We start from the raw sequence: 27,121 nt of genomic DNA, 5'->3' as shown, positions 1-27,121 counted from the left end.
AATGCGATGTAAATCTTTTGGGGTTGTTTTTCACAAACGTGGTGCATTTTCCTTTACCCTCGTACGTGCATTGTTGTGCACCGCGGTTGGTTGGAGCCTTGCGTGGCCAAATTTGTAAGGATCATAAAATCGTAGGAAGAGTTTCATTCAAAATTCCCAGCTATTGGCAAATTGAATCAAAGGATCTGAGAGCTGCATCTAGTCTAACCCCCTTCAGTGCAGGAATCTCAGCTAAAGCGTCCCTGACATATAGCCAAACAAACCTCTGCTTAAAAACCTCCAATGAAGGAAAGTCCACCACCTCCTGAGGGGGACCATTCCACTGTCAAACAGCTTTTACTGCCAGAAAGTTTTTCCTGATATTTAGTCAGAGTCTTCCTCTGGTGAGGGTTCCCTAGAGGGTTCTCTGGCTGGAGGCTCCCAGTACGTTTCCGAGCACAATTCAAATTATTGGTGGTGATCTTTAAAGCCCTAAACGGCCTCGGTCCAGTATACCTGAAGAAGCATCTCCACCTCCCTCATTCTGCCTGGACACTGAGGTCCAGCTCTGAGGGCCTTCTGGCGGTTCCCTCGCTGCGAGAAGCCAAGTTACAGGGAACCAGGCAGAGGGCCTTCTCGGTAGTGGCACCCGCCCTGTGGAACGCCCTCCCACCAGATGTCAAAGAGAAAAACAACTACCAGACTTTTAGAAGACATCTGAAGGCAGCCCTGTTTAGGGAAGCTTTTAATGTTTAACAGACTATTCTACCATGCAGCACAAAACCTCCAGACAAAAACCTGGCGAACCAAAGGCTTACATCGCCTAATAGACTTTTATAAAAATAACAAACCCTTGTCAACACAAGAAATACAAGACAAACTAGAAGACACCCAAATGACCTGGTTAACACAACACCAACTACATGCCTTCTTAAACAACCCAACAGTAAAATCAGCAGCAACTAGGCCCCTGACAACCTTCGAAAACCTCCTCCTAACAACAAAGGGAAACGGTAAAGGGACGGTATCCGCAATATACAAAATACTACTCCAAAATCCCGCAAATCCCCTAGACACAATCAAAAAACAATGGGAGAATGACATAGGCTATGAGATTAACCCCACTCAATGGACCAGAATGTGGTCTAAACCCCCCTTTAAATCCATATCAACGAAAAGAAAAGAACTCACACTGAAACTCACCTACAGGTGGTACCTAACACCAAGGAAACTAGCGCTAATACACCCAGGAACCTCACCAAAATGCTGGAGAGGGTGCACCTCCTCAGGCACATACCTCCACATGTGGTGGGAGTGTCCCAAAATTCAACTATTCTGGACAACAGCCATACAAGAAATATGTAAAATAACTAAGCAAGTAATAGACATCACCCCAGAATTGGCCCTACTAAACATCTTCCAAGACAACAATGCCCATTTACACCACAAAGAACTCATAACCCACCTGCTCTCAGCAGCCCGAAACATCATAACCAGACACTGGAGAGACCTGTCAGGAGTAAGCATGGACCAATGGTACCAAATAGTATGGGAAACAGCCCTACTAGAAAAATTAACTAATAAACTGAAACTGACACGGGGACAAACAGAAGAAGACGCCTTCACCCCGGTATGGCTCCCCTTTATCACATACACAGCCCAACAGGACAATGACAATAATCCACCAACAGCATACAAATCAATATGGCTAACCTGATCCAAAACACCCACCCACCTCACTCACACACGAAAACAAAGATCACCACAGCCAATCACAAGCAAACAATCACACCCTAAGCCAACCCCAACCTCTCTCACCACCAAAGGAACACAAGTGAACAACACAAGCAACGCTGACACCAAACTCTACATACATTAAACATAATAGAAACACCGCCACCCGACCCCACCCCCATCCATCCTCCCTCTCCCCACCCCCCTTTCTTTTTTCTTTCTGTTTTCTTCTCCCCCTAATGCCTCAACAAATGAAACGGATTTGTAAAAACGTTACATGGAAGAAGAAGAAGAAAAAAAAACAAAAAACGAGGCACTACACTTCTGTAAAACAAGAAAATCCTTAATAAAAAATATTTTTTAAAAAAACAAAAAAAAAACAGACTACTGTATTTTAATACTTTGTTGGAAGCCGCCCAGAGTGGCTGGAGAAACCCAGCCAGATGGGCAGGATATACATAATAAATTATTACTATTATTATTATCATCATCCCTGAGCATTGGCCATCAGGGCAGGGCCCGATAGATCCTTGCAAGCATCTGGAGGGCCACAGATGTGGTCAACAATAGGCATTGAACCTTTGTGTTATTCATTCATCCCCTCAATGTGTTTCCCAGCCATTTTCGTAACTATCATTTTGTTTGCTTGTTTCATTTCTATCCCACCCGTTTCTCCAAAGAACTCAAAAGTGACTTGCATGGCTGTCCCTTTCCCCCATATTATCCTCAGAGCAACTCTGCAAGGTAGTCTTGAGAGTGAGTGTCTGGCTCAAGGTCAACCAGCGAGCTTCCTGATCTCTCCCAAGTCCTAGTCCAACACTCTAACCACCAAACCACCACTGGCTCTCAACAAATCTGCAAAGAAGTTGCCTTTTGTAAGAACACTGCAGTTGCACAAACCTAAATTTCCGGCATGCTCTTGGATCCCTCCTGCAAATTACTGACAGCCTGGAGGCAGCTTTAGTGACCAATCTGAGAAACGGTTTGTTCTGCATGGTATCTGGTTTCTGTGGCAAGCTGTCCATCAGAAATTTCTGTCGTGGGTGGCTCTCCCGATATCTGAGAGGCCCGTTAAATCTGTGCTGACAGTGGGGGGGGGGGGACGGGACACCTGCCAATCCTCCCCAAAATCAATATCATTAGAGGCAATGACCACATTTCTGTTGCCTGTGGTCCCACCAGCTGGCTCATTTCTTACTTCACATTATAATTGGGTTTGGGCGGGGGTAGGAAACAGCTGCAGAATAGATGTTCACATTTGCCCGTAAGGAAATAAAAGCACCATATTATGGAAATTGCAAGTCTAGGTAGGGATACCAATGTGGTGTAGAGGTTAGAGTGTCGGACTAGGACCTGGGAGACCGGGGTTTGAATCCCTACCTCAAAGCGTTGTTAGGAGGATAAAATAGGGTGCATGGGAATGCAGGGATCTTTTTTTCCCCTGGTGGGGGACACACCATGCTCCTTCTGGGGTAGTTTGTTCACCTTTGGTCCCCAGCCTGCACTCCGATCTCACCTGTGGCTCTTAGAAGCAGTCAGCATGCAACAGCGGCCACACCCTGGGAATGGCTTTGACTGACTGGCTAAACCACTTGAGGGTAGCTGATGGGTCTCAAACCCTCGGTGAATTAAGGATTTCCCCTGCATGTGAAGACAGGCTCAGCAGATTGAGACCATTAGTGGGTCTGACACTCAAGAAGGCGGTTTCTCCAAGAGCTTTAATCAAGGAAACGAATGTGATATCTACCACGTTTGAATGCCTCTTGTGTCAACTAACCTGCTCCAGCCTATTGATTCCTAAGCCAAGACACTGCTGTAACAACAACAAACAACAGCAACAATTTATTACTCATACTGCGACCATCTGGCCAGGCCTCCCCAGCCACTCTGGGCAGCTACCAACAAAATATTAAACACATAAAACATCAACATAAAAAGCTTTCCTAAACTGGGCTGCCTTCAGATGTCTTCTAAAAGTCAGGTAGTTGTTTATTTCTTAGACATCTTATGGGAGGGTGTTCCACAGGGTGGGCACCACTACCAAGAAGGCCCTCTGCCTGTTTCCCTGTAACCTCACTTCTTGCAAGGAGGGAACCGCCAGAAGGCCCTTGGAGCTGGACCTCAGTGTCCAGACGGAATGATGGGGGTGGAGATGCTCCTTTGGGTATACTGGACCGAGGCCATTTAGGGGTCAGCACCAACACTTTGAATTGTGCCTGGAATCCTTTTTCCACAGCCCCTCCGAAAGCCGCGCAGTGACTTGTGTGTTCTTCTTTACAGAAGCTGCAAGGGGAAAAGAACCCCAAGGGTTTAAATGAGACCATCCAGGAGCTGTTTGAGCTCATCCCTGGAGACGCGGACCAGCTCCTGGAGAGAAGCGGTTCACGATGCAGGCAGTGTGCCGTGGTGGGGAACTCGGGTAACCTCAAGCAGTCGCAGTACGGCCAGGAGATCGACAACCATGACTTCGTGTTCAGGTGAGTCTCTGTTGCAAGGCTTAGCGATCTTAGCCTGACCGCTCTCTGCCACTGAAAGTAACGAAAAGAAAAGAAAGAAGCCATTGTCTTCACGGTGAGGCTTAAATAGGTGACGTCTGGAGCTGAGCCTCACCAAAGATCCCATTTGCCAATTTTCAGCCCATTGCTGCTGCAGACTCGTGATTCACATACACCTCCCCCTCACCTGATAATTCGATATTTGAAACCAAATGGGGGAACTGACTCCATAGGAAAAAGGCTGCAGCTCAGCAGTAGAACACCTGGTTCTTGTGCAGAATGCCACAGCTTCAGTCCCCAGCATCTCCATGTAAGGCTGGGAGCAGTGGTGTAGCATGGGTTGCCAGAGCCACATGGAGGGACGTTTGAAACGGACAAAATATGGGTGCACATTCAACTGCCTCACGGTGTCAGGGAACTGACATCGGAGCGAGAGGTGGAGGCAAGGCTCCCGAGCGATGCAAAAGAGGGGACCAGCAGAGGGGAAGGAATTCAGCGCAACACCAGTAGAGAAGGGAGGGAGATGGAGGATTCAGAGAGGGGTCTCCAAGACTCTTCGGCCGAAACTAGTGGAGAGAGCACGGGCACACCTCTGCCCACCCCTTCCTTGCGCAGAAGAGTTCTGCGCAGGGAGAGTAGGCAGAGACTTGGCATCAAACAACTTCTATGCTGGAAAAGGTTCAAGAAACGCCCACTGACGGATTCTGCTAGCGACTGAACGGCCACGGAGTGAAAGGCTGTCAGCCGAGGCATGTTACAGATAGGTAGCCGTGTTGGTCTGCCATAGTCAAAACAAAATAAAAAAATTCCTTCCAGTAGCACCTTAAAGACCAACTAAGTTAGTACTCGGTATGAGCTTTCGTGTGCATGCACACTTCTTCAGATACACTGAAACAGAAGCCGAGGCATGGTTAGCCAGGCAATCTAGCCAAAAGTAATGGCAACTTACGCACAAGTAACCCCTTATAACCATTACACACGGCATCCACATCACCCAGGAGATTGCAGCCACCGAGATAAGAAAAGGAAAGTCATTCCGTTGTCCGGAGAGGTCGCTTCCTGGTCCGCATGGAGAAGCCGTTTCCAACGGAGCCCAGCGACGGAAGCTGTGCCCCCTGTGCCCCCCTCAAAAAAGCTACACCACTGGCTGGTGGGGAGAGAGAGACCAGTCTGAAATACTGAACAGCAGCTGCTGCTCAGTGCAGACAATACTGAGCTTGGTCTGAATATGCACAAGGCAGCTTACTATAAAAGGTAAAGGGACCCCTGACCGTTAGGTCCAGTCGTGGACGACTCTGATGTTGTGGCGCTCATCTCGCTTTACTGGCCGAGGGAGCCGGCGTACAGCTTCCGGGTCATGTGGCCAGCATGACTAAGCCGCTTCTGGCGAACCAGAGCAGCGCACGGAAACGCCGTTTACCTTCCTGCCGGAGCGTTACCTATTTATCTACTTGCACTTTGACGTGCTTTTGAACTGCTAGGTTGGCAGGAGCTGGGACCGAGCAACGGGAGCTCACCCCATCACGGGGATTCAAACTGCCGACCTTCTGATCTGCAAGCCCTAGGCTTTGGCTTAGACTATCTGTGGTTTTACTATATTTCTGTACAATAATTGATTCTAGCTCTTGCCAGGTCTTCACTCTGCCTCTTGGGAATGCTTTGGTTGTTCCACTTAAATTAAATAAATATTCTGAGAGATAGCTAGAAGATGATAGATGATAGATATAGATAGATAGATGATAGATAGATAGATAGATAGATAGATAGATAGATAGATGATAGATAGATATTTGCTTTCAATATGCTGACCTTTAAACAAACAAATAAAATAAAATCCAGGGCGGTTTAAGTTGAAGTAAACAGGCAGACTGTATGGGGAGGTTTTTCATTGTATTACTGCCCGTCTGCCTGTTCACCTGTAGGGAGCACCCTCTTTTAGCAGCTCTGCTCGTGTTCAGAGGCCTCAGGGTGCCATTGCCTTTTCCCGAATCCAAGCAACCTTGAGTGAACTCTTTATGGCAGAGTTCTGGATGATCCAGGGAATAGTTTAGTTAAATACACGCACACACCCTAACCACAAGAACTGGCAAACATTTTATAGAGGATGAAAGGTCATGTTAACCACAAACATGGTCCAGCCACTTGTGGGCATCATGGCTTTCTTACCAGCATGTTATTTAGGTGGCATTAATGGACGCGGGTGGCGCTGTGGGTTAAACCACAGAGCCTAGGACTTGCCGATCAGAAGGTCGGTGGTTCGAATCCCCGCGACGGAGTGAGCTCCTGTTGCTCATTCCCTTCTCCTGCCAACCTAGCAGTTCGAAAGCACGTCAAAGTGCAAGATAAATAGGTACCGCTCCGGCGGGAAGGTAAACGGCGTTTCCATGCGCTGCTCTGATTTGCCAGAAGCGGCTTAGTCATGCTGGCCACATGACCCAGAAGCTGTATGCCGGCCCCCTCGGCCAATAAAGCGAGATGAGTGCCACAACCCCAGAGCCGGCCACGACTGAACCTAATGGTCAGGGGTCCCTTTACCTTTACCTAATGTACAGACACCCATATCGGGCTCAGGACCAGGGGAAGCTGCCTTACATGGCGTCAGGCCTCTGGGCCACCCAGCCCAGTATTGACAGCACTGGCAGCAGCTGTCCAGGATCTCACACAAGAATCCTTTCCAGCTGTACAGTACTTGGAGATGCCAGAGATCAAATCTGGGACCCTCTGTTTTCCAAAAGAGTGGGGGCTCTATTTCTGTGGCCTTTCTCCTTTCTGTACAAGATGGTTTGGCTTGCCAAATTGTGCCTGTTAGCGTAGCCGCAAGGGTGTTTCTGGCACCCACGTGGCCCCTCTCCTCCCCCTGCTGAATTTAGTTATTTACATACAATTGTTTCATACAATTTAAATGCTGCTTAACCGTAAAAAGACAAAAAAAGCACCTCAAAGGGCATGGGGTTGACAAAGCTAATACAGTGGTACCTTAGGTTACAGACGCTTCAGGTTACAGACGCTTCAGGTTGCAGACTCCACTAACCCAGAAATAGTGCTTCAGGTTAAGAACTTAGCTTCAGGATGAAAACAGAAATTGTGCTCCGGCGGCACAGCAGCAGCAGGAGGCCCCATTAACTAAAGTGGTGTGCTTCAGGTTAAGAACAGTTCAGGTTAAGAACTGACCTCCGGAATGAATTAAGTACTTAACCCGAGGTACCACTGTAGTATTATCAGTAAAAAAAAAACAAAAAACCAAAAAACCCAGCTCTTTAAAACGTTCAAAAAAATAAAATTGGCAACAAACTAAAAACAGATTAAAACATACTTCAACCTTCTCCAGGTCTGGTTAGGCTCGACTAAAGGGAAAATGTTTTTAGCAGGCGCAAAAATTGAATACAGCAAAGGTTTCTCTGCCTGGTGGCAATAGGCAGGGAGTTCCAAAGTGTTGGTTCTGCCACACTAAAAGACTGATTTCTTATAAATATAGAACAGGTGTTATATGGAGCCTTTAACAGTCCCAGTTCCGCAGATTGAAGCAGTCGAGTGGGGTGGTATTATTAATTAATTAATTTTATATACTGCCCTATATGCCGTATACTGTAATTTTTGTATACTGTATACAGGATTCAGGGCAGTTCACAACATCTTGCAGGTAAACTGGTCCCAGGTTGTTAATGGCTTTATATACTAACAGTAACACCTTGAACTTGACCTGGGAGCAGATCAGGAACCGGCACAGATCTCTGGGCAAGTGTTCTATACTGACAAGGTTTCGCTCCTGTCAGTAACTGTGTTTCAGCGTTTTGCACTAACCTCAGCTTCCTGGTCAAGCACAAGGGAAGCCCCACAAAGGGCACATTGCAGTAATCTAGCCAATGCATGAACTACCATGGTCAGTCTTTCCCAATCCAGGAACGGTTGCAGCTGTCGAACCAATTGCACTTCTGTGCTTGAGAGGAACCCTTCCTTAGCCAACAGAAGAATGTTCTGAAGTCCATTCAGGGTGCAGGGACTGGCCGTGAGACTTATGAGGTGGGAAGGGGAGAGTTTATCCAGCCTGCAAATGCGCCCATCAATAGCGGCCGTTGCCACCTGTGGCAAGATGATGCCTACCTGCCCCATGTACCTCTTCCTAGTGTTGCCTGCTTTTTCCCTCACCCCTCTTCTCTTGGACCACACAGAATGAACAAAGCCCCCACAGCCGGCTATGAGTCTGATGTCGGCAGCAAGACGACCCACCACTTTGTCTACCCTGAGAGCTACAAGGAACTGGGCGAGAACGTCAGCATGATAGTCATCCCGTTCAAGACCCTGGACCTTCGCTGGGTCATCAGCGCTCTCACCACAGGGACCATCAACCAGTAAGTGGCCGTGTCTGCTCTGTTCTAGGAGGCCATGAGAAGTTGAGCGAGTTCTGTTGGACGAGATCTAGGAGTCTTTGTGGACCACTCATCTAGTCCAACCCCCTGAAATGCAGGAATCTCGACTAAAGCATCGGTGGCAGATGGCCATCTAATCTCTGCTTAAAGACCTCCAAGGAAGGAGAGTCCACCACCTCCCAAGGGAGTCTGAATGAGATCTAGGAGTTTCCATGGACAAGTCATGTTGGGTCAACAGTGCGATGCAGCAGCAAAAAAAGCAAATGTTGTTCTAGGCTGCACCAACAGAAGTATAGTATCTAGATCAAGGGACGTAATAGTGAGCCCACAACTTGATCCAGCAGATCTCTTCATATGATCTCACAGAATAGTAGAATCATAGAACTGTAGAGGGAAGCAAGAACTCTAGTCTAATCCTGTGCAATGCAGGAATCTCAACTAACTCATCCATGACAGATGGCCGTCCATCCTCTACTTACAAACCTCCAAGGAAAGCCCATCAACTGAGGGAGTCCATTTCACTGTCGAGCAGCTCTTACTTTCAGAAAGTTCTTCCTGATGTTTAGTCAGAATCCCCTTTCTTGTCACTTGAAGCCATTGGTTGGAGTCCTACCCTCCAGAGCATGAGAAAATAAGCTTGCTCCATCCTTCATGCGACAGCCCTTGACATATTTGAAGATGGCTATTGTATCTCCTCTCAGTCTCCTGAGGTTTGGTTTCCAGAATACGAGTGAGACCATTACTTCCCTTGATCTGAACACTAGACTTCTGTCGATCCAGCCTAAAGTGGCATTAGCTGTTTTTGCTGCTGCATCACAATGTTGACTTATGTTAAGCTTGTGGTCAGAGATTCTTCCATTGCGATTCCTGCATTACAGCAGGTTGGGCTAACCAACTCTTCAATTCTTCCCAACTCTACAATTCTATTATTCTATATCTGGCTGATGCAGGCTGTTGTTGTTGTTCTTTAGTATTTAGTCGTGTCCGACTCTTCGTGACCCCCTGGACCAGAGCGCGCCAGGCACTTCTGTCTTCCTCTGCCCCCCGCAGTTTGGTCAAACTCATGTTAGTAGCTTCAAGAACACTGTCCAACCATCTCGTCCTCTGTCGTCCCCTTCTCCTTGTGCCCTCATTCTTTCCCAACATCAGGGTCTTTTCCAGGGAGTCTTCTCTTCTCACGAGGTGGCCAAAGTATTGGAGCCTCAGCTTCATGATCTGTCCCTCCAGTGAACACTCAGGGCTGATTTCCTTCAGAATGGATAGGTTTGATCTTCTTGCAGTCCATGGGACTCTCAAGAGTCTCCTCCAGCACCATAATTCAAAAGCATCAATTCTTTGGCGATCAGCCTTCTTTATGGTCCAGCTTTCACTTCCATACATCACTACTGGGAAAACCATAGCTTTTACTATACGGACCTTTGTTGGCAAATGCAGGCTATTAGAAGGTGTTCAATCTCGCCCTCCAACACCCACCTGATATTTATTCTTACGTGCCTCCTTCCTGTTCCATTTATTGCATCTGGAAGTTGCCGCCGATCAGATCAGGCAGGTTCCTGAAGTTAGTTTCTGGACGATGGTTATTATTATAAGCCACAGCAGCCCACCGAGTTCCAGCCAGGAAATTAAAAACACGAGGAGCACACAATGTTAGAGAGCAGGCCTCTGGCAAGCAGGAAGAAGATGGGCTTGTGATTAATGGACAGGGACTTTTTTTTATGAAGTGAGAGCACTTTTCCCCTGCAGTGGGCCATAGAGAGCCAAAGTAGGCGCAGCTCAATTTTGAGCCTCAACTGAGACCGAGGATATATGGGGGAAGCAAGCGGTCATGACCCCATAGGAACCTGGCTGGCTGTTGGGAGAACAGAATGAATGCGGAATTGGACGAGCCTTTGGCCTCATCCAGCCATTGTTGTTGGCAGTAAGAACATTTATTTTTATTTATTGCATTTATAGCTCACCTTTTTCTCCAAAGAGCTCAACGTTGGCATACTGTGTGATCCTCCCCCCCATCCCATTTAATCCCCACAACAACCCTGCGAGGCAGTGACTGGCCCAAGGTCACCCAGGGGGCGTCATACGTGAGTGGGGATTTGAGACCTGTCCCACTGAACATAAGGAGAGCCAATGTCCCATCTTGTCCAGCATCTTGTTCTGGCCAGCCACATGCCTGTGGGAAACCAGCAATCAGGACCAGAAATGCAGCCTAGAAATGCAACAGCGAAAAAAGCTAATTGTGCTGGTCGTGTGGGTTAACCGAGAGGCAAGGTCCGAGTCCAGTCCGAGGTCAAAGGTGCGATATGAAGGCAGTCCATAAAAGCTGCAGCTGGGTGCAGGGCAGGGAGTCAGGTGAGGTCAGGAACACAGGACAGGGTTCAGGTAGGAACTGGCAACCTACAAGGTTCCTCCCGCAACCTGGGGCTGGCTGGCTTTTATCTGCCCCAAGGCATTAGGGCGGCCCCGATCCTCTGGTGACTCACCTCTCCTGGCCTGGAGGAGAGCACTCCTCCTGCGGGAACTTTGTTCCCTCCACCTCTCTGCCCTGAGCCTCTGCAGCCCAGGAAAGGTTGGAGGGTTACTGGACCCAGAGGCAACCTCAGCTTCCCCTGACAGTGCTGAGAGTGGAGCACCTGCAGGCAATGGGTCCTCCATCACCTCAGGAGCCAGAGCAGACTCAGCTGGTGCCTGCACCTGAGGATCCAGCACAGGTGAGAACCTTTCAGGCTCATGCCCCAACCCCAGCTCAGCTGGTTCTGGAGGCGGGGAATCCTGTGCAGGCTGGGATCCCTCAGGTTCAGCGTCTGAATCTCAGCTAAAGCATCCATGACAGATGGCCACCCAAGCTCTGCTTAAAAACCTCCAAGGAAGGAGAGTCCACAACCTCCCGAGGGAGACCGTTCCACTATCAAACAGTTATTGCTGTCAGAAAAAGGTCTTCCTGATGTTTAGAATCTCATTCCATTGAAACTGAAACTTCAATCCATTGGTTCAGGACTTACCCTCCAGAGCAGGAGAAAACAAGCTTGCTCCATCTTCCACATAACGGCCCTTGAGATATTTGAAGATGGCTGTCATATCTCCACTAACATGAGTTTGACCAAACTGCGGGAGGCAGTGGAAGATAGGAGTGCCTGGCATGCTCTGGTCCATGGGGTCACGAAGAGTTGGACACGACTAAATGACTAAACAACAACAACAAATCATATCTCCTCTCAGTCTCCTCTTTTCGAGGCTGAACATATACATCTCCTTCAACCATTCCTCATAAGGCTTGGTTTCCAGACCCTTGATCATCTTGGTCGCCGTCCTCTGCACACGTTCCAGCTTGTCAACATCCATCTTAAATTGTGGCACCCAGAACTGGACACAGTACTGCAGGTGTGGTATGACCAAGGAAGAATAGAGTGGGACTATCCTTTCCCTACCAGGGATGTGGGTGGTGCTGTGGGTTAAACCACAGAGCCTAGGACTTGCCGATCAGAATGTCGGTGGTTCGAATCCCCACGACAGGGTGAGCTCCCATTCCACGGTCCCTGCTCCTGCCAACCTAGCAATTCGAAAGCACGTCAAAATGCAAGTAGATCAATAGGTACCGCTCCGGCGGGAAGGTAAACGGCGTTTCCATGTGCTGCTCTGGTTTGCCAGAAGCGGATTAGTCATGCTGGCCACATGACCCGGAGGCTGTACACCGGCTCCCTCGGCCAGTAAAGCGAAATGAGCGCTGCAACCCCAAAGTCGGTTACGACTGGACCTAATGGTCAGGGGTCCCATTACCTTTACTTTATCCTTTCCCTTGATCTGGACGCTAGATTTCTGTTGATGCAGCCTAGAATAGCATTCACCTTTTTTGCTGCTGCATCACACTGTTGACTCATGTTAAACATGTAAGCCGTCCATAGCCTACTAGCCAGGATAAGAATAACGCACCAGATCCCTATTTCCATATTGATGTTCTCTCTCAATACACACAGATTTCATCATAATAACGGTGCCTCTTTTTGCTAAACAGAACTAGGAAATGAGAGAGGAAAATCGTTAAATAGAAACGGATATGCAAATTTGTGGTTTTGCATACTGAGATACAATGTGCTGCGTGGCACGTCCTCTATTTTCTCCCCTCTCTATTGTGCCTTATTTATTTGGGGGGGGGGGGTGGAGGAGAAGGGGTCAGGGTTCCTTCCTTTGATCTCGCTGTCCGTGAAAAGCAAGCAGCAGGAAGCAAGGGAACGTGAATGTTTCCATGTAATGCGATGGAGCAAAGGCTAAAGAAATTTAGGCAGCTTACAGTGTAACAGAATCAAAGCAAACTTCCTGGACAGGATGAGCACAAACCGAAGCATTCATCAAAGGTTTCACGTTCCAGGGTTTATTTGGGAATTGACAAAAGCCTCTGTTCTTATTAGCCGAGTTTAAGGGAATGGATTAGTCTCCCTTTGGTAAAGAAATGGATTTTAGCAACGGCTTCATCCAAACCAGAATGCCACATATATGGCAGGGAATTCTTTTCTGTAAAAAAAAAAAGATATGTGTGTGTGTTTTTTTTAAAAAAGTGGGTTTCACAGCAGCTATTGACTTTTTCTGAGGATGAAAGAACTTCTTCCTTGATCCACGGCAAACCTGAGTGTTCTGCCATGGAGGCAGGACAGACAGAACATTGGTTGGGGAAAGGGAGGGCATTCTGTTGACTGACAGCTGTGAGGAGTAGAGGGAGGGAGTGAACATTCCATGACATCACAGTAGCTTAGCCATTCAGGAACAGGGCTTGTGGAGAGACATGGAGCTGCCAGTCTTTGCTCGCCTAAGGTTTAATGCCCTTTCTGTGTTTAACTTTTGGCAAATTGACTATGGGCTGGAGGGAAATAAAACAGCTGTGCTAGCAGAAGTCCTGCTAGCACAAGTGGGGCTTTTTCATATGTCCTGCACCCATGTGCCCCAGATCAGCTCTGCTGGGGCGAGGGGTCAAGAGAACCCCAGGACAGCACATGGGGGAGTAAGGTGTGCCATTTTAGGGAATTAAACTTAACTTTTGCGAATTTATTCAGTCAAGAGTCTTAAAAATATGTGTGTTTTTTGGTACGAGGAATTCAAATCCTCTATTATTTTTGTGACTGGACAACATTTAGCTTGGTAAGTCTACGTTTGATGAAGAAGCACTGCTTTAGGAAAACCAAAGAATTTTAATTTTGCCTTCTGAAAATGTCAGGTAATGCTAAATAATAATAATAAATAAATATATTATTGATATATAATGTAACTACAGGTACTCGGCAACCATTTTTAATGATTTCTATGTCATTTTACACACATTTTACTTACCAGGCCAAACTAAATCATATTAATCATATTAATTAAACCAAAATACCTTTCGAATTCCCAAGTCACACTTTTTAGCATCCCCTCATTTTTTGGAATTTGAAAGTTGACAAATTCAACAGGCCCTAATGGGAGTTTGCTCCATCTTCCAAGCAGAAATGCACTGTGACAGAATAGCGATCTGAATTCCTCCCTATATTTTGCAAACCTACAACCTCGGCATTTTAATTTAGTGTCTCATTCATAAATGACATATATGCCAAGACTTTGGATTTAGAAGTAAGGGTGGATGTTTTACTTTTTTAAAAAAAATTACTGCATGTCACACAGGGTGTAACTTGCTTTTACTGACTCACATATATATTTTCTTTGACAGCACATATATTCCAGTGCCACGCAAAATCAAAGTCAACAAAGGCAAGGTGAGTTATTGCTCTGATCTGGCCACAAAGTTCTTCCGTACGTAAGCATGGGCTACATTCAGATGATCCTTCTTACCGTAGAATTGTAGAATCAGAAAAGACCGGCCCTTCAATGCAGGAATTTTTGCCCAGCGTAGGACTCGAACCCACAACCATGAGATTAAGAGTCTTGTGCTCTACCAACTGAGCTGTTCAGCTGGCTAACCATAGATGGAACTTCTCTAAGATTGGCAGTTCTCGCTTACAAAGTTAGTTCCATTTTGTGTACACTTGAAAACGTTGGCAGCATTAAGATAAATTCAGCAGTATAAATAAGTTTTGATGGATGCAATAATGGAATGCTGAAGGGTTTGGTTTATATAAAAAATGGAGGGATTTATGTTATGCAGAATGAACCATGGAAGGAGAGGAAGGGAAGTCATTGATATTTTAAGGTTGTTTAAATGAATATTCTAAATTGTAACACACACAACACAACACACAAAGTTAGTTCCATTTATGCATAACTTCCTGGGAAACACCTTGAAACAACTGAGCAATAAAAGTATCAGCAGTAGCAAACTTATATAGAATAATTTCTTATATCAAAACTATTTCAAATCCAATATGGTTACAAAGTGGGATTAAAAAAACCTGGTTTAATGGCTTGTTAAAAGAGGAAGCTTTTCAACAGCAGTGGTGCTTATCTGATATGCAGCGGGAAGAAATTCCACAGGACAGATGCCATCCCACCAAAAGTCCAATTTCAACAACAGAAGGAAGATGGGAACAGATGGTATCTGCAGTGATCAGTAGGGTGTACAAGGGGTCAGACGATCTTTTAGGTATCTTGTACCCAAAAGCACACAGGAAATGTGTGTTTTAGGATAAAGTTGATCTGGAAGTGTGTCGCTGGCATCCATCTGTCTTGAGAAGCAATGGAGTGCACCTTCAGGGGCAAAGTTCACACTGCTGCGTTAGCACACTATTGGTCTCGTCCTCTGTATCCACTGAAGCCTATCTTCACATGCAGGGGAAGTCCCTAATTCACTGAGGGTTTGAGACCCATCAGTTACACTTGCCTGGTTTAGCCGGCCAGTCAAGTCCATTACCAGGGGTCTGTACATTGAGATAAAATACATATTTTGCAATACAGTGGTACCTTGAGTTAAGAACTTAATTCATTCTGGAGGTTCGTTCTTAACCTGAAACTGTTCTTAACCTGAGCCATCACTTTAGCTAATGGGGCCTCCCACTGCTGCCGTGATGCCACCGCGAGATTTCTGTTCTCATCCTGAAGCAGAGTTCTTAACCCAAGGTACTATTTCTGGGTTAGCGGAGTCTGTAACCTGAAGCGTCTGTAACCTGAAGTGTTTGTAACCTGAGGCATATGTAACCTGAAGTACCACTGTAGCATGTTTAGTTGCCTTATACTGAGTCGAGACTATTGGCCCATATAGCTCAGTATTGTCTACACTGACTGGCAGCTGCTCTCCGTGTTTTTGTTTTTTGTTTTCTTAAAAGGGGACATTCCCTGCTCTACCAAGGGATGCTGAGAATTGAATTCGAGGCATTCTTCAAACAAAGCAGATGCCATACTACTGAGCCACAGTCCCAGTACCTACTTTGCAATGAAACATTTAACAATACGCATTATATAGGAGGATTTTTGTACAGGGTGTTTTTTTTTTTATCAGGTGACTGTAGAAATGTGGTGAAATTGATTTATGAATGAACACATGTAAAAGGGGGGGGGACAGAAGAAAAAATTACAGATCCCTCCATCCTTACAACAAACCCCATATCATGTCAGGGGGAAGGAGCCAAAGTTCCAAGGGGGACTTGCAAAGTGATGCTGTTCATATTTCCCACCCTGTAACCAGCAGGAACCAAGCTAGCAGTTCAGTGGCGTGGCTGCATCTCCACCCACTGGTGGTGATGGGAACTGCACATGAAGCATTTCCTTGAACTCTTCGTTTCTTGTGGAGCTTTCCAAACTGTGTGTCGCGACATGTTAGTGTGTCGGCTGCAGTGTGTAGGTGTGTCACACAAATAATAATAATAATAATAATAATAATAATTAATTTATTATTTCTACCCCGCCCATCTGGCTGGGCCTCCCCAGCCACTCTGGGCGGCTTCCATAAAAACCAAAAATACAGTAAAATATCACACGTTAAAAACTTCCCTGAACAGGGCTGCCTTAAGATGTCTTCTGAATGTCAGGTAGTTGTTTATCGCTTTGACATCTGCTGGAAGGGCGTTCCACAGGGCGGGCGCCACTACCGAGAAGGCCCTCTGCCTGGTTCCCTGTAGCTTTGCTTCTCGCAATGAGGGAACCGCCAGATGCTCCCCACGCTCTTCCAGGGGCTGGAAAGGGGTCAGTTGAACCTCCGGTTTGCTAGTAAAACTGAATTACTGTGTCACGAAATGCTGCATGTCTAAAAAGTGTGTCCCCCAACATGGAAAGTTTGGAAAGCTCTGGTTTATTGCCTGGGGCAAATAGGAGTTGGAGGCAAAGACCAATAGCATTTGGAGGACCACAAGGGCCACTCATGTTCTAAATGTTCTGACCCATCCTGGTTTTTACATGGTAAGGCAGGTGAATAAATACACAAATCCTGATTTTGAAACCCCACCTTTTACTGCAATTTTGCACTTGAATTCAGCGACTTCTAACCTTGTCCAATTTCATATCTCGTCTTAGCGACCTTTCTTGCCTCAGTGTTGTATCTGCAATCAAACTAACAAGGCCTGTTGATTCATTCTGTGCAGATCCTGATTTATCATCCCTTCTTCATAAAATACGTTTATGATAACTGGCTGCATCATCATGGGAGATACCCCTCAACAGGCTTCCTGTCGGTTATATTTGCTCTTCACATCTGCGATGAGGTACGTGCAATGCTAGGGCTCGGTGTAGACATCACGGGAAACTGTGGTTTGCCACTATGCCCGCTCAAGAGGGAGAACGAAAGCTTCCACTTTCTTTTCTTTTTTTAATAATATTTATTAAAGTTTCAAAAATTACAGAAAAAAAAGTAAAAATGCCACATTAAACAAAAACAAAACAACACATCGCAATATAAAAAAGGGGAAAAAAACAGAGAGATAAAACCCATTAAACAAAAACAAAAACACAAAGAAAAATGCATCAAATCTCCTCATTACTAATCTTTCATTAGCTTATTTCCTTGACCTCCTCACACCTCCCTTTTTTGTATTCTAGGTCAATTATCCATTTCAGCAAATCCTTTCCCTCTTTTAAAATTTTTGTCCTGTAAATTGTCTTAATATAATGTAACTTTACTTTTCCTCCTTTCACCAATTAACAGTCAGTTATTCCCAAATCCTTTATATCATTCCTGCTAAAATCATATAATATTATTCCAACATCCTTCTAACAGATATTAATTTTACAATGTTTCTGTAAATAGTCTTTAAATTTCCTCCAATCTTCCTCCACCAACTCTTCTCCCTGGTCTCGGATTCTGCCAGTCATTTCCGCCAGTGAAAGCTTCCACTTTCTAAACCGAGCACAGATCCCTGGAGTGCTTGTGAGCATTGCAGACATCATAGAACCACCGCTTCCAATTCATGAGAAGTAACAGTGCCACTTTATTCTGCACATAATTCACATCCTCAATGAAGTGTGAATATGCACATAATTCACATCTTCAGTGAGGTGTGAATATGGGCTAATTCTCCAAGTTCAGATGTAACCAAGTTCAGGTAACCGAGCAAAAATGAAAGCTTCTAGCCTCCTCCTCACAGAACAGATGGGAGTGAACAAGGCTCACACAGTTCATTTAAACAAACCACAGTTGCCGGATTCAGAGGTCACAAGGAACTGTGGTTAGTTTTAAATCAAAAGAAGAGGCTTTCAAACTCCTCCTTTGGCATGGAAAAGAAAACGAGAGAGAGGAGGGACCGCATTTTTCCAAATAGTAAACTATTGGAGAAGACCTGTTCCTCACAACCCCTGCAGTGAGGGTAAAAATAGATGCTGAGTGTCAGGTCTGGGTTATTCAGGTACACAGAGACGCAGGTGGCGCTGTGGTGTAAACCACTGAGCCTCTTGGGCTTGCTGATCAGAAGGTTGGCGGTTCGAATCCCTTCGGGGTGAGCTCCCATTGCTCTGTCCCAGCTCCTGCAAACCTAGCAGTTCAAAAGCACGCCAGTGCAAGTAGATAAATAAGTACTGCTGTGGCAGGAAGGTAAATGGCGTTTCCGTGCACTCTGGTTTCCATCAAGGTGTCCCGTTGCACCAGAAGCAGTTTAGTCATGCTGGCCACATGACCCAGAAAGCTGTCTGTGGGCAAACGCCAGCTCCCTCAGCCTGAAAGCGAGATGAGCGCCGCAACCCCATAGTTGCCTTTGACTGCACTTAACCATCCGGGGGTCCTTTAACTTGTTCAGGTACAGTGGTAACTCGGGTTAAGAACTTAATTCGTTTTGGAGGTCCGTTCTTAACCTGAAATTGTTCTGAACCTGAGGTACCACTTTAGCTAATGGGGCCTCTTGCTGCCGCCACACGATTTCTGTTCTCATCCTGAAGCAAAGTTCTTAACCCGAGGTACTATTTCTGGGTTAGCAGAGTCTTTAACCTGAAGTGTCTATAACCCGAGGTACCGCTATATATGACTTAAACCCGATTCATTCATTCTTCTCCCACACGCACAATTACTATCATGTGGCAGGGAGATTGGAGATATGTTGGAAAGCTCAACATCTACAGATGGGCTCCTTCTCTGCTTGGGGAAGGTGATGAAGCTGGGGATGGGAAGGAGATGGAAGGGTCAGGAATCTCGTTCCCGCTCTCCCCTCACCACATGAGCTTGCAGAGGGCTTCCATCGATGGAAATGGGGAAAGAGGTTGAATACTATATGAGATACAGGTGGTCACCAACTTGGATGTCTTTCTGGATGTCGTCCCCTTCTCCTTGTGCCCTCCATCTTTCCCAACATCAGGGTCTTTTCCAGGGAGTCTTCTCTTCTCATGAGGTGGCCAAAATATTGGAGCCTCAGCTTCAGGATCTGTCCTTCCAGTGAGCACTCAGGGCTGATTTCCTTAAGAATGGATAGGTTTGATCTTCTAAAGAAGATCATGGCCACTGGTCCCATCACCTCCTGGCAAATAGAAAGGGAAGAAATGGAGGCAGTGACAGATTTTACTTTCTTGGGCTCCATGATCACTGCAGATGGTGACAGCAGCCACGAAATTAAAAGACGCCTGTTTCTTGGGAGAAAGGCGATGGCAAACCTAGACAGCATCTTAAAAAGCAGAGACATCACCTTGCCAACAATGTTATTAGAATAATAATAATAATAATAATAATAATAATAATAATAATTTATTATTTGCACCCCGCCCATCTGGCTGGGTTTCCCCAGCCACTCTGGGCAGCTTTCAACAAAGATTAAAAATACATTAAAATGTCACACATTAAAAACTTCCCTGAACAGGACTGCCTTCAGATGTCTTCTAAATGTCAGGTAGTTGTTTATCTCTTTGACATCTAGTGGGAGGGCGTTCCACAGGGCTGGTGCCACTACCAAGAAGGTCCTCTGCCTGGTTCCCTGTAACTTGGCTTCTCGCAGTGAGGGAACCGCCAGAAGGCCCTTGGCGCTGGACCTCAGCGTCCGGGCACAATGATGGGGGTGGAGACTTTCCTTCAGGTATACTGAGCCGAGGCCGTTTAGGGCTTTAAAGCAGAGCACTTGCTACGTTGAAGGCTGAGACTTCTTCAGAGTTCTTTTCTCTTTTTCCATGCAGGTGGACCTTTACGGCTTCGGAGCCGACAGCAAAGGGAACTGGCACCACTACTGGGAGAACAACCCATCAGCTGGAGCTTTCCGCCAGACGGGCGTCCACGACGGGGATTTTGAATCCAATGTAACGTTGACTCTTGCCTCGGTCGACAAAGTACGCTTTTTCAAGGGCAGATGACCCCGGTCACGGGGAGCGCTGTGATTTCTGACTTACGGGGAATACAGAGACTTTTGCCGAAACGAAAGGGGTCTAGGAGTTGACTGTATCTCACGCCTTAGCCCACAAAGCCAGGAACGACCGCCGGGTTGCAGTTTGCAAGCGGCATTGCTGGGTTCCCAAGAATTCTTTACCAACGTTTGAAGTATGTGGGAGGATTCCTCTTCCTGCTTCGTCACTCTCCCTTTCGTGAGACATTTCCACTCTGTAAATCTTGCGTTGTGCAAGTTAAAGGAAGCAAAAGTTAGATCCCAACCCCCAACCCCCTTTCGTCTTTCTGAGAATGCATATCTTGAGCTTTCATTTTCTCTGGGACCGAAAACACAGCGAAAGAGATGTTGGATTTCATTCCTGACAACAGTGGATGTGAAACACCCTCTCCGTTCACAAATTACCTCAAAAAGGAGCTAATTCTGTTTTTTATCTTCTCCCGGGAGCAGCGACCTTGCTAGACCTCCGAGCTCCCATATTGCATTATGATCAAGTGTGCATTTGTCACCAGCCGGCAAAAATTGGCACCAGCTTTCACTGAGATTCCTGCATTGCAGTGGGTTGAACTAGATGGCCCTTGGGGGGTCCCTTTCAACTCTAAAATATTATGATTCTATTATTCTATTTGCCAAGAGCTGGGAATATTGAATGAAACACTTTCCAGTTATTACTGTGGATTCTCCCCCCCCCCCCCCCCGTGTGAAATGTATTTGCTCTTCTTCATAGCCATAATTAAGGAGGGAAAATGGGGGGGGGGTTTGAAAATGAAGATTTAAGAAGCTGGAGTAAACTAGTCACTATTGTTTACCTTTTAAAAATGTCTTTCTCGCCGCTTCTGAGCTTTCGACTCTGCTACCAATCAGAGAAATGAAGTTATTTTTATATCTATATAAATTTTTGTCATTGACATGTGCCTTTCTGAAATATCAAGAATATAAAAGGGAGAGTTGTTTTGTCTTGTTCGGCTCTCACCGAGACTGAAATCCCTCGATTAAACCTTTTATATATATATATATAGGGAAATAACTGACCAAAGTTCAACGCTACTTACCGTCATCAGTTTTTTTTATCAACAGCTTTCTTCAGTCTACTTGAAAGGTTCACGAGCAACAGTCGGGTTTTGTTTTTGTTTTTGAGAGAGAGAAACGTTTTTGCCTTATTTTTAAAAGAATGTGGGGTTTTTTATTAAAAAAAGAAGATTTTTTTTTGGCTTCTATTTTTTACTGCTGCGGTAGGTGGCTCCTGTGTGAAATTGTCCTGAAGTGGAAGGAAATTGTCTCCACCCCAGGAAGATATTGTTCAAGGGCTACATCGGAGGAGTGAGCAGAATCAAGATGTGAGATCCATGGCCAGGGAATGGGATTACTTGGGAGTAAGTCCCCAGCGAACTCCATACAGCTTACTTCTGAGCAGACAAGCATAGGATCGCACCGTCAGGAACCTTATAAACAATGAAAAGAGGAAGGGATGATCTCCACAGTTAACAAGGCCCTTAAGCGAAGGTGACAGGAAGAGATTGGGCTGGAACGTTGTAGAAAGCATCCTCTTCCAGAGAATGAAGTGAGGGGAAGCCGTCCTTAACGAAGCATTTGCCACAGGAACTAATTGTGAGACTGTTAGGAAGACGGCCGTGTGGCGGTTTCAAGAAAACGGTGATGGGCAGATCCACGTTAAAGTTGTCTCGTGCCGCTGGTCATGGGACCTCTTGAGGGGACATTGGGGGGGGGGGGGGTCAGAGTGATTCTTTGTCCTGAAAATCCAGGCGGCTATGCTACCTTCTTATTTCCTTTTTTAAAAAAATAAAAATAGTGTGTATCTATTTTAATTGTCACTATAAAAAGGAGAGAGAAACCCTTTCTGAAAAACTCTCCGAAAGATCTCGTGCAAGGCTTTTTAGTTCTCACGGGCAACCCACATCCGAGGATAAACACAATTATTATTTTTAAATAAATAAGAATGCATAAACCAGCTGTATTTCAGCAGGAAGGGGACGATGTGGGGATCAGGACGGTTGCTTTTCCCTCAAAACAAAAGGGGCCAGATTTAAGGAAGCTTTTTGAAAACTTGCCATTTGACCCTTAGCCCCAGTGGGTTGCCGTCATTAATTTCACGGCGCAGGTGTAGTTCGAAACCTGTTCGAAACGAGTGCCGCAGCAAGGATGTTATTGTCTGCCCCAGAATTGTTTTGATTCCCTGGTAGGGTTGCCAGTTCCTTTTGCCTGCCTCTGCGCCTGTGCCTTTCACAGCACCATGATCCGCAAGCGGCTAATTCTTATCTGCACATTGTGGGAATCATCGCCTGCAGATCAGGGTCGCTGCTCAAAATGCACAAGAGCAGGCCAGACTGCCCCAATTAATTGGCAACCCTGTTTTACAGACTGGAAATAATGTTGTTTTTCTCAACATCGTACTCTGAGCTTATAGGGTCGGAACAACAACCGAATAAATCAATTTGTAGTTAGCACCCGAGGAGGACTGAACTCAGAGGCACTTGTTATGCATGTGAAAGATTCTAGTTTCAGTCCCTGATGTCCAGTTCCCCTTTAAAAGGAACTCTGGTTCATCATTGCATGAGATCTGGAAAACCTTCCCTACAAAGACGGAAAGAACTGAGATACATGGCTTGGCTTTGGGTGGTGCTCTTACCCTGAGCACAATCTGTGACTGGGTCAGAATTGTGAAATTGGCTTAATTTATTCCTTGTTCCGGGATGCGGGTGGCGCTGTGGGTTAAACCACAGAGCCTAGGACTTGCCGATCAGAAGGTCGGCGGTTCAAATCCCCGTGATGGGGTGAGCTCCCGTTCCTCGGTCCCTGCTCCTGCCAACCTAGCAGTTCGAAAGCACGTCAAAGTGCAAGTAGATAAATAGGTACTGCTCCGGCGGGAAGGTAAACGGCATTTCCGTGCGCTGCTCTGGTTTGCCAGAAACGGCTTAGTCATGCTGGCCACATGACATGGAAGCTGTACACCGGCTCCCTCGGCCAATAAAGCGAGATGAGCGCCGCAACCCCAGAGTCGGTCACGACTGGACCTAATGGTCAGGGTTCCTTTACCTTTACCTTATTCCTTGTTCCAGTATTTTGAGGGGGGTTTTCCAATCAAGTATGTGAATATATGTATTGCGTTTCTTTAAAAAAGAAAGATAAAAAGTTCTAGGTTGGTAGGGAGAATGAAAACATGGAGTAGCGATGGAAGGCATTAATGAAGGAAGAATAGAAAGTGGAAGTTCATAGGAAGGAGAAGAACTGCTTTGAGCACACAGATGTCCCGACCACAGAATGTCCCTGTAAATATCCGAGCAAGCAGAAAGCTTATGGGTTTTCTCACATAGCCATGAGGGCTGCAGGTTGTGTGTTTGTGTGTGTTAGCAACCCCTGCTCTCTAGTCAGGGGCGCAGACTGCACTGTGCTCACTCAGTCTCAATGAGAGCTCAGAATGATGCCTTTGTTTCCCACAAGCCAAGGAGATGTCCAACTGGGAAAGCTTTCCCTTGGCTCCCAAATGTTGTGATGAGAAGCAGCTTCCCCGGTTGGATTTCTGCCTGTCCTGGCACAAGAATCCCTGCCAGAAGGCGGAGACAAACTGGCACCTTTAGCCCAATCAAACTATTCACCAGCCCACCTCAGCAGAGCTTGGAGTGTAAGAACGTAAAGCAAATGTTCTCAAAAGAGCTGCTTATTTGGTTATCCTCCATAATGTTTTCTTCTTCTTCCGGAACCTGTGGTATTATTTTTTTAAGGAAAGAAATCACTCTTAAGAAACTTGTTGACTTATCGTTTTTAAATCAAGGTGTGTTTGTTGGGTGGGTGTAATTTCTCGCCCTTCTTTTCTGTTGGGTCGTGTTGCTGCTTTTTGCAGAATTCTCTTCTGCGTTCTGCTTATACTTCTGGCGTCTGATTTGGCAAGGCTGCAAGTTCCCAAGCAACTTAGGCACACACCCAAAAATCCCTTGCTTCAATATTTGAGCCTTTAAAAAGCAGGCAGGGCTTTGGGCACTGTTTGGAGATGGACTCCCAGCAAGCAGGTCCAGTGGTCACAGACCAGCCCTGCTTTAATGAGTGAGATTCTATGTCCAGTAGCTTTCGTAAGCATTCAGAAAGTGCATGTTCTCCCCTTGGCTGAGAAGAAGGAGACTGTGTCTCTGTTTACCTCTAGGCGGCAAAGCCAGCCTTTCTCACTTTTCTGATACCGGGTGATCAGTGATTTATTGATTAAAAATGGAAGCTAATATGACAGTCAAAATGACAAGGGTTTTCTCATTTTCCAGCAAAACTCTAGTAACCAGTAACACTCTATAGCTGTCTTCCTGCTATGATCGCAGTGAGGGTTACCAGCTTTATATATATACACCTACTTGTGCTCTTGTGCCTTTAACAACAACTTGAACTGGAGGCAATGGGCAGACGCGTTGAACTCAATTGCCTAATTTAAATCCATTTCAACAGGGTCTGCATGAGTTGCTGCCTGCAACTTTCCACTCTGTGGAGAAGCTTTTACCCACCAATTTTTTTGAAGGTGGAGTGGGTGTTGAAGGCGGAGGAGCAGGCCTAGATAGGTTTCCTGATCAGTTGGCGACCTTAATCACAGAAATGTCGGTGGGGGCAAGGGTGAAGTGCCAGGCCCTGCAAGCTCCCCTTTTGAGGAAAGAACCGTAGCTCGAAAGTAGAGCTTTGCATACAGAAATACCTGGTTCAATTGCTAGTGTTGCCCAGTAGGTCTGGAATGTCCCTGCTAAATTATCTTTTTAAAGTATTTATTTGTAGGTGTGGGTGTTTTGAGCAAAGCCAAATTTCTTTGACACTTGTCTCCAGGGTTGTCGTCAAAGTCTTCTTTCTATCTATCTTTCTTTATTATACTACTCTTTATATGATCACTCTTCTCTCTCCAAATGAAGGATCACTTTGTTTTATTTGGCGACATCTTATTTATTGTTGACATTTTCAATACGATGCAAACGACTTCGAATAAATTTTTTTATTGTAATCACCCCTCCCTCTCGAAGGCCTCTTTATTTGACTTGGCGTCTGATTAAAGAAATTGTGCTCGCTGACCGCAGGAGCTTGCGGTCAGTTAATTGGTTAAATTGTTGATTGAGTGTGTGGCAGCTGTGAAGAATCAGATTCCGTGCTATGGGTTGTTAGGAAAGGAACTGAAAATAAAACTGCCAATATAGTGATGCTGTTATACAAATCTACGGTGCGACTGTATTTGGGGATTGGTAGCAGGGCGATGAGGGACGCAGGTGGCGCTGTGGGTTAAAGCCTCAGCGCCTAGGGCTTGCCAATCGAAAGGTCGGCGGTTCGAATCCCTGCGGCGGGGTGCGCTCCCGCTGCTCGGTCCCAGCGCCTGCCAACCTAGCAGTTCGAAAGCACCTCCGGGTGCAAGTAGATAAATAGGGACCGCTTACCAGCGGGAAGGTAAACGGCGTTTCCGTGTGCGCTCTGGCTCGCCAGAGCAGCGATGTCACGCTGGCCACGTGACCCGGAAGTGTCTCCGGACAGCGCTGGCCCCTGGCCTCTTAAGTGAGATGGGCGCACAACCCCAGAGTCTGTCGAGACTGGCCCGTACGGGCAGGGGTACCTTTACCTTTTACCTTTTAGCAGGGCGATGAACAGGGGTTAGTGAGCTGGGGGTGTATGTGGCAGAGAGAAATCAGAAGCAGGCTGGAGAGGAGGGGGTGTCAAGAGGCAGAGATAAGACAGGCTGCTGCAACCAGTTCCCCTCCCTGCTGGTCTCCCAGGACTAGTAGCGGTCTGAAGAGCAAGGAGCTGAAACAGACAAGACTACAAAGTCTCAGATTGCTTGAGAAGGACCCAGGGAAGGAGGAGACTTAGAGAATAGGGGCAAGATCCACCAGGACAAAATGCTGTGCCTTCCAGAGCCATCCCTGTTTCCTTGAATAAAAAGTTGCCTTCACTGGCGCTGTGTGATTTATTGCTAACCTGCTCCTCACAGTTCTATATAGTCTTAAACGTGCCTGACATTTGCAGATAGAGATGGCACAAAGTGACTATGTGCCTCAATACCTGTGAAAGAAATAAAATCATGCCATATGTTGTTTTTTAAACTGATTTCTCCCTCTCACATACGCAAGGGGAGAGAGAGGAAAGAAAAACAATACTTGTATCATACACCTCCTCTGAATGGTACAGTTGTATTATCATGGTTGGGATAGGCCTAATCTCCTTGGAGTTTGTCTAATCTTTGCTTAAAGGAGTCTAAACTGGCTTGGAAGAAAATTCCATAAACTAGGAACACATCTTTCTGATTTACTTACATATAAACTGCGCTTTCGATTAATAACAATACACCAAGGCAGTGTGACACACAATGCAACAGAAACCTGGGTTAAAAACGGCAATAGCATATCCATAAAGGTGGTGTTATTAAAAAAATAAAAATAAAAGCAAATTAAAGAGAAGGCACCATGTGGTAAACACACACACGTGTGTGTGTGTGTGTGTGGACACGGGTGGTGCTGTGGTCTAAACCACCGAGCCTCGGGCTTGCCGATCAGAAGGTCAGCGGTTCAAATCCCCGTGACGGGGTGCGCTCCCGTTGCTCTGTCCCAGCTCCTGCCAACCTAGCAGTTCGAAAGCGTGCCAGTGCAAGTAGATAAATAGGTACTGCTGCGGCGGGACGGTAAGCAGTGTTTCCGTGCACTCTGGTTTCCGTCACTGTGTCCCATTGCACCAGAAGCGGTTTAGTCATGCTGGCCACATGACCTGGATAGCTAGCTGTGGACAAACACCGGCTCCCTTGGCCTGAAAGCAAGATGAGCGCCCAACCCCAGCCTTTGACTGGACTCAACTGTCCAGGGGTCCTTTACCTTTACATATATACGTGTGTGTGTGT

At 46.2% G+C, this 27,121-nt stretch overlaps 1 protein-coding gene across 3 annotated transcripts in view; it reads left to right on the top strand.

Moving 5' to 3' along the window:
* The window catches only part of ST3GAL1 (ST3 beta-galactoside alpha-2,3-sialyltransferase 1), a 121,114-nt gene extending 95,860 nt beyond the window's left edge, over positions 1-25,254 (top strand). For all 3 annotated transcript variants that reach the window (XM_079984467.1, XM_079984468.1, XM_079984469.1), the window contains 5 exons: positions 3,994-4,190; positions 8,378-8,557; positions 14,262-14,307; positions 17,062-17,181; positions 20,063-25,254. In XM_079984467.1, coding sequence (XP_079840593.1) covers positions 3,994-4,190; positions 8,378-8,557; positions 14,262-14,307; positions 17,062-17,181; positions 20,063-20,236 — 717 coding nt within the window. In that variant the 3' untranslated portion in view covers positions 20,237-25,254. The remainder of the gene's footprint in view (positions 1-3,993; positions 4,191-8,377; positions 8,558-14,261; positions 14,308-17,061; positions 17,182-20,062) is intronic.
* Positions 25,255-27,121: the final 1,867 nt, after the last annotated feature.

Source organism: Podarcis cretensis (genome assembly GCF_951804945.1).
Source record: "Podarcis cretensis genome assembly, chromosome: 7".
NCBI classification, from domain to species: domain Eukaryota; kingdom Metazoa; phylum Chordata; class Lepidosauria; order Squamata; family Lacertidae; genus Podarcis; species Podarcis cretensis.
The sequence above is the reverse complement of the archived record's forward strand: the minus strand, read 5'-3'. Positions and strand labels throughout refer to the sequence as shown.